General features: G+C 44.4%; 1 protein-coding gene across 3 annotated transcripts; it reads right to left on the bottom strand.

The window, feature by feature from the left end:
• Nucleotides 1–206: 206 nt before the first annotated feature.
• HARS1 (histidyl-tRNA synthetase 1) lies at nucleotides 207–13,360 on the bottom strand. Of its 3 annotated transcripts, none has more exons than XM_082454224.1 (13): nucleotides 13,177–13,360; nucleotides 12,808–12,897; nucleotides 7,760–7,879; nucleotides 5,474–5,569; nucleotides 4,708–4,833; nucleotides 3,970–4,077; nucleotides 3,720–3,818; nucleotides 3,397–3,490; nucleotides 3,056–3,183; nucleotides 2,721–2,963; nucleotides 1,357–1,473; nucleotides 1,006–1,156; nucleotides 207–664 (listed from the first exon to the last, which is right to left on the bottom strand). In XM_082454224.1, exons 1-13 carry the CDS (start codon nucleotides 13,264–13,266, stop codon nucleotides 219–221), a joined length of 1,908 nt encoding a protein of 635 aa, XP_082310350.1. In that variant the 5' UTR covers nucleotides 13,267–13,360; the 3' UTR covers nucleotides 207–218. The 3 variants fall into 3 exon arrangements, with proteins under 3 accessions (XP_082310350.1, XP_082310348.1, XP_082310349.1); XM_082454222.1 differs by having other exon boundaries at nucleotides 281–664; nucleotides 1,010–1,156; nucleotides 13,177–13,358; XM_082454223.1 differs by lacking the exon at nucleotides 207–664 and adding an exon at nucleotides 672–806 and having other exon boundaries at nucleotides 1,010–1,156; nucleotides 13,177–13,359.
• Between the last annotated feature and the right edge of the window lie 8 nt (nucleotides 13,361–13,368).

Below are 13,368 nucleotides of genomic sequence, written 5' to 3'. Positions count from 1 at the left end.
TATCCGCCGCACGTGCGCCGCGGGAACCTCAGACCCTCAGGTGAAAGCTAGAGACCCTAGTGGGTGGGTCTGCGGGCAGCCCCACCTCCTAAAAAACGGCTCGCAAAGCGGCAGGACCGAGGCTGGAAGCGAGAACGTCAGCGGCGCCCTTCCCCTGCGGAATAGCCCGTGGGAGCTACTGTAAGTTTCTCTCCCCATTTTCCACCGCTGAAGTGGTCTTAGTGGGAGGCCCAGGCTCTGACAGGGAAGGCAGGGCTAGGCAGTAGTGACACAGGCAGGCTCCAGTGGTTGAGGCATTTTATTGGACCTTCCGCGGCGGCTGGTTGTGGGAAGCGTTCCCTCCACCTGGTTGTAGGGCCCTGCCGAGGAGACCATCTTGGGCCAGTTCCCCGTGGCCCACCCATTTTTGGGTGGCCATTTTTGCCTGTGATTACCAATAAAATAATCATAATAAAAATAAAAAAGTCTCTGTTCTGACCACTCTTCAGGTCTTCCTGTTGGGAAGGAAACGTGCAAAGCTGTTGAAGTACGTATGCAGAGTTTTGTCTTAGCCTTAAATAGTGCCAGTCCCACTTTCCTCTGATAGTTGAACTCAGCAGATGCAAAGGGGCTGGCTTGTTCTCCTTTTGATTTCCTCCACAAGGTCTTCTCTTCGGACGTCCACCTGGCCAGGATGGAGGAACAAGGTGGTATGAGCATCTTGTATTCCACTGCTCTCTGAGCACCCATGCCTTCCTCTAGTCATCATGCCTGGCTCAGCTGGGCGCAGGAACCCAATCAAACACCTCAGGGGAGAGACAGCGCTTCTTGGGGGAGGTGGAGAGACACAGGGTATGTGTGGGGATGGAGATCTTACCCTGCCATGACCATAGTAACATGTTACCCCTTAAGTCCTTTAGGAGTGGGCGTTAATATGAATGCCAGGCTTTTGCTTAGGTCTTGGATGGGCCTTGGCCTGCCGAAATGGCACACATTCCCCATCCCTCAGCCCTCCTGTCCACCTACTTACCTCTTCCCTGCTGGCCACCGAGCGGAGCTTGATGACCCCGTCCTTGAGCTCTTGCTCACCAACGATGGCCACCAGTGGGATGCCTGCCTCCTCACAGTACTGCAGCTGGTTCAGTAACTTGGGGTTCTTCTTGTAGAGCAGCTCTGCCTGCAGGGGACCAGGGAAAGAGATGAAGGCTGTCTTCTGCAGTCCTCCGGGACAACCTCCTTGGGGCCCAAGTTGGCACCCTGCTCTGACCTTCACCCCAAGAAGTCACAGTAATGGCAGGGCCACTATGGATAAGCTTTTATTTCGTTTGTGTCCAGCACTCCCAAATTTGCTGCCACCCTGGGGCTTGCCTCCTCTACCTTGATCCCAGCATCCCATAACTCTGAGATGAGCTTCAGTCTCTCCTGCAGCAGCTTCTTCTGTGCAGATGCTACAAGCACCTGTGTTTCTGTGGTCCGTACCTTCTCCTCCAAGGCCTAGGGAAGAAGCAGTTAAGAAAGAACTGGGCTACCCTTTACAACACCTTAAAAGAGCAAACAAAGCAGGCTCTTGTCAGGATTCTGAGACCAAGCCCAACTCCACCAGGGCAGGCTAGTCTTCTCATCTAGCAACTGGGCAAAAAGTAGCTCTTAGAAGAGTAAGAAATGAACTGACTGGCTTGTACTTATGACTTGCCAGAATTAATAATGGAGGGCAAAGGTAGCTTATGTACAGTAACTTCAAGCTTATCTCCGTCTAGAACCTTATGCATCATAAGTGATATTCTGAGCTCACCCAGGCAATACAATCACCCCTGGCAGTCCTAGTTCCCACAGTCAGGAGACTGTGTCTCTTATACGTCAGCCATAGGGCACAACTTGGGGGGTGTGTGGATGGAGGGGAGAAAGAATGCTGTTGCTGTCTCTTTTTCTGGAAAACTATTTCCATTGTTCTTACAACATAAGATGCCTACTGGAACAGTGACCTCAATTGGAAAACACCAGTGGGTTCCACTCTAGAGGAAAGGGTGGGAGCAGTGGGAAGGTGACTGCCAGAGCATTACCCGAGGGATGAAAGGCGACCAGCCACTTAAGAGCAGTAGCAACAAAGGTGGGCTTGAGGCCAAGAAGGGCTTTCTTCATGTTACTCTGGGTGCTAGAGAGTCAGGATAGCCATCTGAGGGATCCCACAGCCTCAGATACACGCTTCCCACTTAGAGACAGTATCGCAGAGTGGTTGGGAGCAAGACTTTGGAGTTGGACTGCCTGCATCCAAATTCTGACTCTGCCACTTAAACCTTGGGCAAATTATTTGATCTATAATCTTCAGTTCCCTTGCCTAAGAAATGTAAATAATAAAAGTAGCTACCCTCAGAGGGCTGTTTAAGAGTTTGATTAGACAATGTGTGAAAAGCACGAAGCACAGTGCCTAGCACAGAGTAGTAAAGTATTAAGTGTTCTGTATTATGAGGAAGATTCAGGTCTTTGGATATACTGGCCTAGATTCCTGACAGCTCTGAAGGAAGTAGGGAGCAAAGGATTTTGTGAAGAAAGAATGATCAAAGATCCACCAAGCTGGCCTATAATGGGGTGCGAGTCTGAAAGACAGCAACAGTCTTCTCTCCATTTCTTTGCAAAGATGCAACTTGCCCAATGCAGTACTACTTGCCCCCTTAGAGATCAAAGAAGATAGCTCAGATGCCACCATCTGCCCAGAATGTCTTCCACCCAGCCCGAAGACCTACCTCCAGCCTCTGCTCCACAATGGAGAAGATCCGCTCTACCCCAATGCTGAGCCCCACGCATGGCACCTTGCGCCCTTTGGGATCAAACATGCCCACCAGCCCATCATAGCGCCCTCCAGCCGCCACACTGCCCACACCCAGGGGCTCTTCCCCTGCCTGGGCTGGGGGCTGTAGCAGCACTGCCTCATAGATCACCCCGGTATAGTAGTCCAGCCCTCGAGCAAGGCTCAGGTCAAAGGAGATCTGGAGGGATAAGAACATGGTCAGTAGCAGATGAGGATCAAAGGCCTCCAGCCCCGGAGCTCAGCTAAGGCTCCCATCCCAACCTGACTCACCTTGTCAGCAATGCCAAACAAGGTCAGATACTCAAATAGCAGCTTCAGGTCTCCCAGGCCCTCCACGGCCTGCTTGTTTTGGGACAATTCAGGATCCTGGAGCAGCTGTTCCACCAGGGATACCCCACCTGGGGAGACAGATTTGTGAGCCAGACTGACAAGAAGAAAAAGATAAGGGCTTTACCTTTTCCTCTGTATTACACATGTATGCATGTGTGCACACACACACATGCATTCCCTTTCCCTCTCTCTCCAGTGCATACACACACACACACGGAGGAGTCTGGCTTTAGCTTGAGGGCAGTGGGATGGCTGCCGGGGAGGCAGGGTTTGTTTCTCACCATGCTGCTGGACGTAGTCCCCAACGCGGTCAGCCACCTCAGGTGCCAGGCCCTTCTCTCCCACCATCTCACTCTTTACTTCCTCCCAGGACACCTGAGCAGACAGATACCAGTCAGGGAACCCTGGGCAGCTTCCCCAGTGCAGAGCAAGTGTGAGCCCTTCTCAGGGGGTGGTCTTGAGCAGAAGCTGCCTGTCAACCTATATCCTGGGGCTAATCTTCCTCTGTGGGCATAGAGGCAGGGCCCTCTCTCTCCTAATCTTTTCCATTTCTCAGGGCAGGGTGTGATCTGGGAAAAGAAGAGTCAGGGGTTTGGGTCATTACCTTGTCCAGCTTGTCCACTGAGGAGCAGATGGTGCGGAACTTGCTGTCAGGAACACCACAGACGGCAAACGTCCCATCTAGGATGCGCCGATCATTCACCTGCAGCGACCCAAGGCATAGTGAGAAGAGAATCTCTTTACAGGACCCTCGATAGCCTTGGACACTTAGGCTACTGGTTCCTCTGCACCAGGACCTTCTCCTGTGAGAGGCCAGGCCCAGCTTTGCCCTCCCAGCCCCATTCAGCTCTGACCTTGACCAGGAAGTCGCCTATCTGGAGTGAACTCAGGATCTCACACATTATCTTCAGGCACTCGGCATCAGGAATCATGGGGTCAAATTGCCCAGCAATGTCAAAATCCTGTAGGGAGAGGGTTAGCTAGAGATCCTCAGGGGTTTAACCTTGAGGGAAGACTCCTGGGAGCTCTGCTCTCTATGAAGGAGGCCTCTTTGCACTCATGCGCAGACCACATTCTTCATTCTCCGTCTGACTGTCAGCCCAGAGCAAAACCCCAGTATTCCTGGGTCTCTTACCAGTCCTGGTTTTCTTCCCATCCACAGGGCTATTCCTTCATTATCTCACTCATCTATTTTTCCTTATTTCCTTCCACTGTTGTGGGAGCAATTATACGGCCTTAGTCCTTTATTCATTCAGAATCTGTGCCACCAGTCTGGGCGACAGTACCTCAGATCCAGTTTCCTCATCCTTTGCTGTGATCCTATCACTGTGGTTTAATATAAAAAGCACTGGACCCAGAGTTCTAGTCCTAACTTTGCCTTTCTTATCCCTATGATCTCTTCATCTTGCTGAGCCTCAAGTTTCCTCAGATAAAATGAGGAGAGTAATCCCTGTCCTGTATATGAAAATACTAAAGAAATCTTAGGGTTAGCATTATCTGGGGCATCTAGATTTTTCAGGACACCAAAAGTACTCAATAGATTCTACTGGCTCAAGGGAGGGCCTCCTTACCCATCCTGCCCCCATACTCACACACTGGTAGAATTCCCGATATCGGCCTCGGGTCATGGCTGGGTTATCCCGCCGATATACTTTTGCTATGTGGTAGCGTTTAATGTTGGTCAGTTTATTCATTGCCAAATATCGAGCAAAAGGAACCTGATGACAAAGAGTTAAGGGGAAAGCCCCACCTCTCACAGTCTGGAAGTTGATTATCATCATCAACAGAAGCTGGGGTCTAACCGCACCCTGTGTGGGTAAAACCACCATCTGTAAGATTAACAGCATTTCTGAACATCAGCAAGAATCAACTTTGTTACCATACTGGGCAGCTGAAGTCTCATAAAATATTAAGGCTCTTTTCTTTTTGGGCTATGCTGAGCACAGCAGGGGGGTGGGCAGATTGGCCAGGGAGCAGAAAAAGGGCCCCAAGTAGGGATCTCTAAACAGATGATTCTCTGACATAGCTTGGAGATAAAGGAAAAGTGCTGTTGGTCAAGTAGGGAGAACTCTGTCCACCAGCCAGGGCAAGGGAGACGTATTCTGAATCCAGGGGATTGTTGGCAGAGTCAGAACTGGACCCTGACATAAAGCTGAGGTCTCACTCAGGATTCAGAAGCCTTCGAAGGCTAGCTATGCTCTGTTTAGCCAAAGCCCAGCTCCTGGTTTAGAGAAATAACTTCCCTGACTGCAAGATGCATTATATTTGATCCCACCTATGTCTAGCTGCCCCCAAACCTGAGGCTAGAAAAAGCCCCAGCCCAGAAAGGGCCAATACATCCAAAGTTTAAAAAGATACAGTGAGGTCATAGCGAAGAGACAGCAGCTCCCCACCTTGGTCCTTCAGGTCATAGATAAGCTTAGAGTCTTCCCCATACTTTCCAGTCAGTGTTTCCTGGAGAAAACATAAAGAAATGTGATCATAATGATAAATATAACAATTTGAAAGGAAGTTTTAAAAACAAAAACCCACCATTCTAACTATGACTGATTTCAACTTATCTACATTTCCTCTGTTCTCTCTCCCAATGTTTCCTTATTTGATGTAGTTATAATCAAGGAAATACCAATTTGGTTTTCTGCTTATCACATTTCCATTTTGTGACAGTTGAAGTATTATTTTTAAAAGCTGCATTGGGAGTTCCCTGGTGGTCCAGTGGTTAGGACTGCGTGCTCACTGCCGAGGGCCTGGGTTCAATCCCCAGTTGGGGAACTACGATCCCGCAAGCTGTGCGGCATGGCCAAAAAAAAAAAAAAAGCTGCATAATATTCTAGTGAGAAGAAGCTATTTCCTTCCTTCCTAGTGTTACACTGATAGATGTTTAGGTTATTCCAATTGAAAAAAAAATTCCATAGCATTTCAATAAATATATTTCGGTACACAGTTTTTTCTTTTGAATATTTTTTTGGAGGATAAATGCCTAGGAGTGGGTCATTAGATCAACAAAGATAAATGTTTTTATGACGGCCTAAGATTTGAACACTGTCAAAAGCCAAAACTGAGAGAGTCCTTGCCCTGTGATGTCTTCAACAAGATAACATATTTCACTATCAGACTGGCAAAGTTCAAAAAACCTGAAAATTCCCAGTGTGTAGAAAATAGAAACACTCATACAATGGTTGGTGTTATGGCCAGAGAATACAGTGGTTGGTATTATGGCCTGAATCGTGTCCCCTCGAAATTCATATATTGAAGCCCTATTCCCTGCACCCACCCGGCCCCCATAACCTCAGATTGTGACTCTATTTGGAGACAGGTCTTTAAAGAAGTAATTAAGGTAAAATGAGGTCATTAGGATGAGTCTTAATCCAATATAACTCATGTCCTTATAAAAAGAGGAAATTTGGACACAGAGGAGGGAAGATGATGTGAAGACATAGGGAAAAGACACCATCTAAAAGCCAGTGAGAGAGGCCTTAAGCAGATCCTTCCCTCATGACCCTCAGAAGAAACCAACCCTGCTGACAGCTTATCTTGGACTTCTAGCCTCCAGACAATAAATTTCTGTTCTTTAAGCCACCCAGTCTATGGTATTTTGTTATGGGAACACTAGCAAACTAATATAGTTGGTAGAAATAGGAATGAGTACAACGATTTGACCCAGAAATTCTACTTCTGTGAATTTACCCTGCAGATAAATGCCCACTAGTACCAGACATTGTTCTAAGCCCTGTGTATACATCAGTGAACAAAGGCAGTCCATGCCCTCATGGATCTTCTATAGTAATCAAAAGAGACAGGCAGTACATTAATGCAAGGAAACAAATTAACATAACTTTTGATAGTGATAGCTGCTTTAACGGAAATAAAATAGGTCAATGTGATAGACAAGGGCTACTTTAGACAAGGCAGTTGGAGAGGAGTATTTGAGGAATGGTATTTTAGTTGAAATCTGAAATTAAAATCTGTCATGTCTAATTTACTCTGGAATTAAAGTCATGCAGAGAGCTAGAGAAAAAGGGAGTTCAGCAAGAGGGAAGAGCAAGAACAAAGGCTCGAAGAAAGAAACATATTTAGTATGTTCCAGGAATAGAAAAAGACCATGGTAGCACAGTGGGCAAGGGGAAGAAGCACATGAGATGATGTGGGAAAGGTAGGCAGTTGCCACATCATGTAGGGCCTTGTAAGCCTGAGTAAAGAGTTTGGATTTTATTATAAATGCATTGGGAGTCACTGGGTTTTAAGCAGGGAGGGATGCAAAGAACCGTTTTTTAATAGCAAAGAACTGGAAACAACCTCAGGGTCCATCAATAGGAGACTGGTTGCATATTTATCCTTTATATGTTCGATTTACATGTATCTAGGAAACATCTCAAGTACAGGTGCCATGGAATTCAATGTAGACAGGAGCCATAACAACTTCCACTCCTGAGAAGGGCTCTCTTTTGGATGCTGCTGGCCACAACCAAGGTAAATAAAAAGCAGGGCCTCTTTCTCTATGCCAGTCCTGTCCCCCTTCTCATGGAGAAAATGCCAATCTTTGTCTGCAACAAGAGAGAGACCTTTGGTCTTCACTCTCTTGCCATCCTCTTTGTTTGTATACCCATTATTCCACCATGCAATTTCTCCTCATCCACCCCTCACCTTTAGTTCAAACACAGGTGTATCAATTACTTCTGCACCGTGGCGCTTGAAACAGCTGATGATTACATCAAACACCTTCTCCCGAACTGCCATCTGCCGGGGACTGTAGTCTCTTGTGCCCTTGGAGTCAAAATCAGCCAGAGAACCAGGGATGGGGTTTAAAAACAAAGAACAGTAAGGTCTAGAAATATAAAAGCATGACTTCAATGATGGCGAATGAAAACCCTGCCCCAAACTTAGGTTTTCCTACAGGTCACTGAGTTGTAAAACAAGTACAAACAATTCCCTATTAATTACCACACCCATTTGCTCTCACCCTTCTAAATTCCAACCCCTTTTTAGCTTGGTTCTGTCTTCTAGAATTCTTGGAACTCTGTTCTCTGAGAAATTTTCCTAAACTCATTTTCTGGGAAACAGAACATTCCCCTGCCTAATAGAAAACATCTACCTGATGACAGGCATATAACCAACTCAAACTGGCTTAATGAATCTAATTCCAAATTTTACAAGTAACATTCTCTCCCAACATACCTTAAAAAAAAATCCTAATGAACACTATTTTTTCTTTCTTTTTTTTTTTTTAAATTTATTTAGTTATTTTTGGCTGCATTGGGTCTTCGTTGCTGCACGCGGGCTTTCTCTAGTTGTGGCGAGCGGGGTCTATTCTTCGTTGCGGTGCGCGGGCTTCTCATTGCGGTGGCTTCTCTTGTTGTAGAGCACGGGCTCTAGGCGCGTGGGCTTCAGTAGTTGTAGCATGCGGGCTCAGTAGTTGTGGCTCACGGGCTCTAGAGCACAGGCTCAGTTGTTGTGGCGCATGGGCTTACTTGCTCCGCGGCATGTGCGATCTTCCCGGACCAGGGCTGAAACCCGTGTCCCCTGCTTTGGCAGGCGGATTCTTAACCACTGTGCCACCAGGGAAGTCCCCACTATTTTTTTCTTTAATTTTTTTCTGATAGCCCTATGACAAGGGCTAAGTAAATGAATTTGAACGTGTTGAGAAGTTAAATCATTACTTAAGGCCATTCAGCTGTTTCCTGGCAGTCAGTACTAGAACTCTGTTCTTCCAGGTCAGAGCTTCTAGTTTGGGCTTTTATATGCTACTCACAAGTAGGACCTCTTTAGTCTCAGGACTCCTTTACACTCTTACTATTTACTAAGGACCCCAAAGTGGATTATACCTATCAATATTTATCGTATTATAAATTAAAACTGCAAACATTTAAAAATATTAATTCACTTAACAAAAAGAAAATCCATTACATGTTAACATAAATAACATTTTAGGAAAATGTAACTACTTTCCAAAACAAAAACATTTGGTGACAAGAGTGGCATTGATTTACATTTTTGCAAATCTTTAATGCCTGGGTTAACAGAAGACAGCTGAGTTCTCATATATGCTTTTTGCATTCAATTCTGTTGTGATATGTTGTTCTGGCTGAATATATAAAGAAAATCTAGCCTTACAGAGGTGTGTAATTGTAAAAGGAGGAATATTTTTAATAAACTTTTCAGCTAATTGTAGATATTCTTTTTTTTTTTTTAATAAATTAATTAATTAATTTTATTTTTGGCTGTGTTGGGTCTTCGTTTCTGTCCGAGGGCTTTCTCTAGTTGTGGCAAGCGGGGGCCACTCTTCATCGTGGTGCGTGGGCCTCTCACTGTCGCGGCCTCTTGTTGTGGAGCACAGGCTCCAGACGCGCAGGCTCAGTAGTTGTGGCGCACGGGCCTAGTTGCTCCGTGGCATGTGGGATCTTCCCAGACCAGGGCTCGAACCCGTGTCCCCTGCATTGGCAGGCAGATTCTTAACCACTGCGCCACCAGGGAAGCCCCAGATATTCTTCTTAAACTACACCAAAATCCAAAGAGGGAGAGCTTCTTAAGGATTGGTTTGCAATGTGAAATCTGAAACTACATCAATGAACTTTTCACACTGTTACATTAAAATCCATTATAAGGTACCCAGAATTCACAGAGACAGAAAGTAGAACGATGGTTACCAGGGGCTGAAGGGAGGGTAGAATGGGGTGTTACTGTTTAATGGGTAAAGAATTTCAGTTTGGTATGATGAAAAAGTTCTGGGGGTTGAATAGTGGTTATGGTTGTACAGCAATATGAATGTACTTAATGCCACTGATCTGTACACCTAAAAATGGCTGAAATGGCAAATTTTATGTTATGTATATTTTAGTACGATTTTAGAAATATCTGTTACTCTATCTTGTACTTTGGATATTTTACACAGGCACAATTTTATAACATCATGCATTGGTCATTTAGAAAATATTTGTTCTTTGATAACAGTTACATAGATCTTCCAAATGTTGATATGCCTCATTATACAATATCAAAAAACCGTATTTGTTCATGTCACCATAGATCTCATCAGGAAAGTCTTCAAGTATTGAGAACCTGTCAAGCTCATGGTGGAAAACACAAGTTCTAACTTTGACTTCAACACTTGAATTTTACCACTGGCAACAAATACCGCTGAATGTTTTCCTTGAGGTGACAAGGCTCACTTTGTTCATTTTTGTGAAAATATCTGCCCAATATCCAAATCTTTAACACAATAGTTTATCTTTCAGTTTTTCTTTGAAATAAAAAAGGTTTTCCATGAAAAAAGCAGCTAGTTCAGCCTACAGTTCACACATGGCACAAGCATTTTTCCTACTTTGGAATGCAGCAGAAGTGCTTTATTTGTGCTTTCCATTTCATCATACAGAATATTAAAAAACAGTATACTCAAGGGTCGATATTCAATAAAATTAATAATTTTTACTGTTTTATCAAGGACATTCTTAAGTGAAACTGAATCTTTTTTTTTACTGTGAGTTCACGAAAGTAAAGAACATAATGGTTATTAGTACAGCTCAGTGCCAACATCTTAATTTGTGCTAAGAAACCAGCAGTTCTACACACCAGTGCTTTTGCACCTTCACCGCAAACGAAGTGAAAAAGGCAAATAACATTATGAAAATAATTTTGACCAGGAAGGTTCCTTGAAAAAGTCTTTTCCCCATAATACTGAGTTTTCTGTTAATTATGAATCACATGTCAAGAAATGTATTTCAACAAACTAAGTGGATATTAACTCTCCAGTATATTCTCATTTTCTTTTTTTTTTTAAAACATCTTTATTGGAGTATAATTGCTTTACAGTGTTGTGTTAGTTTCTGCTGTATCTCATTTTCTTTTAACATTAAATTATGGAAATTTTCCAACACACATTATAGAGAATAGTACACTGGACCACCCCACCCTGTGTTTATTACCTACCTTCAACAACTATCAACATCTGCTATCCTTATTTTATCTAAGCCCCAACCTTTTTTTTTCCTGCAGTATTTTAAAGTAAATCCCAGATATCATATACTTTCATCATAAATATTTCAGTATGATTGTCTAACATATAAGGATTAAAAAACAAAACACTACAATACCTTTCTTACACCCAATATAATTTAACAGCAACCCTTTACCTAGTGCCCAAACCATGTTTAATTACCCCCAACTGCCACAATAATATCTTTTTATGGTTGACTTGTTTGAATCAGATTCTTAATAAGTTCATAACTTGTACTTGGTTTATATGTCTCATGTCTATTTAATCTGCAACAGTTTCCTTTCCTTTTTTTTAAAAAAATGTCCTTTATTTGTTGAGGAAACTGAGTCATTTTTCTGAAAGAATTTTTCTCGTTCTAGATTTGGTTAACCGTTTATTCAATGTGGTCATTTAACATGTTCCTCCATTTCCCATATTTCCAGTAAACTGGTAGTTAGGTAAACTGATAGTTAAGTCTGAAGACTGATTAGATTCAGGTACAATTCTTCTTGGCAAGAATACTTCATAGGTGGTGCTGTGTACTTCTTATTGCATCACGTCAAGAGGAACATAATGTCTGGTTGTCCTACTTTTAGTGATGCTAAGATTGATCATTGGGTTTAGCTGAGGTCAGCCTGATCTATCATAAATCCCCATTAATCTTTTCACCCAATAGTTTGAATAACTACTGATGGTCACTGCCTTGGGGTTTTACACCATCTCTTTAACCTTTGAAATGAATTATATGTAGAAAGGAATAGCTCAGTGATTTTAGGAGCCCAAAGAATTACTCTTAAACGGTGACATCTCAACATAAGGAAGACAGATCATCTCCCCTCTGCTTTGGAATTAAATTTCACATACATTCATTGAATACCTATTTAGTCCCAGACTCTCAGGTTAAATAAACCATGTGAATAATGAAAAGTCAGCAATAAATGCAATAACAGAGATACTTATGAAGTGCCAAGGGAACCCAGATGATAGGTAAATAGTTCAGTTTATAGAACTTACAGAAAGTGGCATCTGAACTGAAATCATGGTGGTTGAGCTAGGAATCTCCAACTTCATTCCATTCTACTCTCCTTCTCTATTTGGTTCTAGTCATAAAGGTCTTTTTATAGTTCCTGGAAACTACCAAGGTTCTTTCTCACTTCAGGATTTCCATACCCTACCTGGACTTATCTTCCTCACACTCTTCACCCGGCAGTCTTCCACTCATCTATTAGGTTAGCTAGTCTATCACTTCTTCAGACTTCCCAGTTCTCCCTTATTTTTCTCAGAGCATCCTTTTTCCTTCTTTACATCACTTAACACAATTTGTAGTTACATATCCATGTGTGGGATTATTTCTCCTAAGCCTGTTTCCTTCAGTAGAATGTAAGCTCCCTGAGGGCAGGCTATATTGTTCACCATGGTACACTCACTGCTTTGTACAGTGCTAGGCACACAGTAAGCACTCAGTAAATATTTACTGAATGAAAGAAGGAGTAGCAGTAGCAGGTAGACTCCCCTAAGCACCCAGCTGGCCTAGTTTCTGCCATCACTTTGCCATCCCAGAATGACTCAGAGTCCAATCCAGCCTGGCGCCTACAGCCAACTGTTGTTTCCTCTGCAGGATTTCAGATCCTCCTCAATGACCTGATTCAGAGAAGCAGGCATATATGCGTCCTTGTAAGTGGAATTAGGGACCCTCTCAGAGGCTCCCTAAAGGAATATTTACCTTGGGCGTTTTGAGCACAAACTTCTGTTTCCCTTCATCAGGGCCCAGTTGTGCCTTCAGTTTCAGTAGTTTTGCCACCTCCTCCTCGATCTGTGGAGGGAAAGTAGGTGCTGGGCTACCACATCTGCCACCCCCTCCCTCTTCCATCATTCATTCAGTATCCCTCCCTCATCAGGATGTGGGGCATAGCTCTCTCCCAAGCCTAGCTTTGCTTCTCTCGGGTCCTACCGCAGCTACCTCCCCACCCAGCCCGTCCTCCTACCTACAAATCCAGTCCCTTCTTCCACATCCCCATCCTCTGTGCAGACCACTCCCCGCTCTGTTCTCCCAGGCCTTCCTTTGTCCCCTCTCTTGCCTCCTGGGTCGTACCTGCTCGGCGCCGGCCTTCTGCTGCTTAAGGGCCCGCACGCGCTCTCCCTGAAGTCGCACAAAATCCTCCAGCGTGGCACGATCTGCCATACTGGCTGCCAACTGGAGCTGACTGCTGTCTAGGTAGGTTGTGGGGGGCCACAGCTTCAGCTCGGATGACTTCCGGCTATCGAGTCGAGGGCCCGCACGCCT

The sequence above is a fragment of the Balaenoptera physalus genome (genome assembly GCF_965194825.1).
Source record: "Balaenoptera physalus genome assembly, chromosome: 3".
Classification (NCBI taxonomy): domain Eukaryota; kingdom Metazoa; phylum Chordata; class Mammalia; order Artiodactyla; family Balaenopteridae; genus Balaenoptera; species Balaenoptera physalus.
The sequence above is the reverse complement of the archived record's forward strand: the minus strand, read 5'-3'. Positions and strand labels throughout refer to the sequence as shown.

Coding starts and splice junctions, on each gene's coding strand:
- HARS1 (XM_082454224.1), bottom strand. CDS start 13,266: ATGGCAGATCGTGCCACGCTGGAGGATTTTGTGCGACTTCAGGGAGAG. Junction 5,570..7,759: donor CACCTGTGTTTGAACTAAAG/GTGAGGGGTGGA, acceptor TGTTTTCTCCAG/GAAACACTGACTGGAAAGTA. Junction 1,157..1,356: donor TATGGGATGCTGGGATCAAG/GTAGAGGAGGCA, acceptor GGTCCCCTGCAG/GCAGAGCTGCTCTACAAGAA.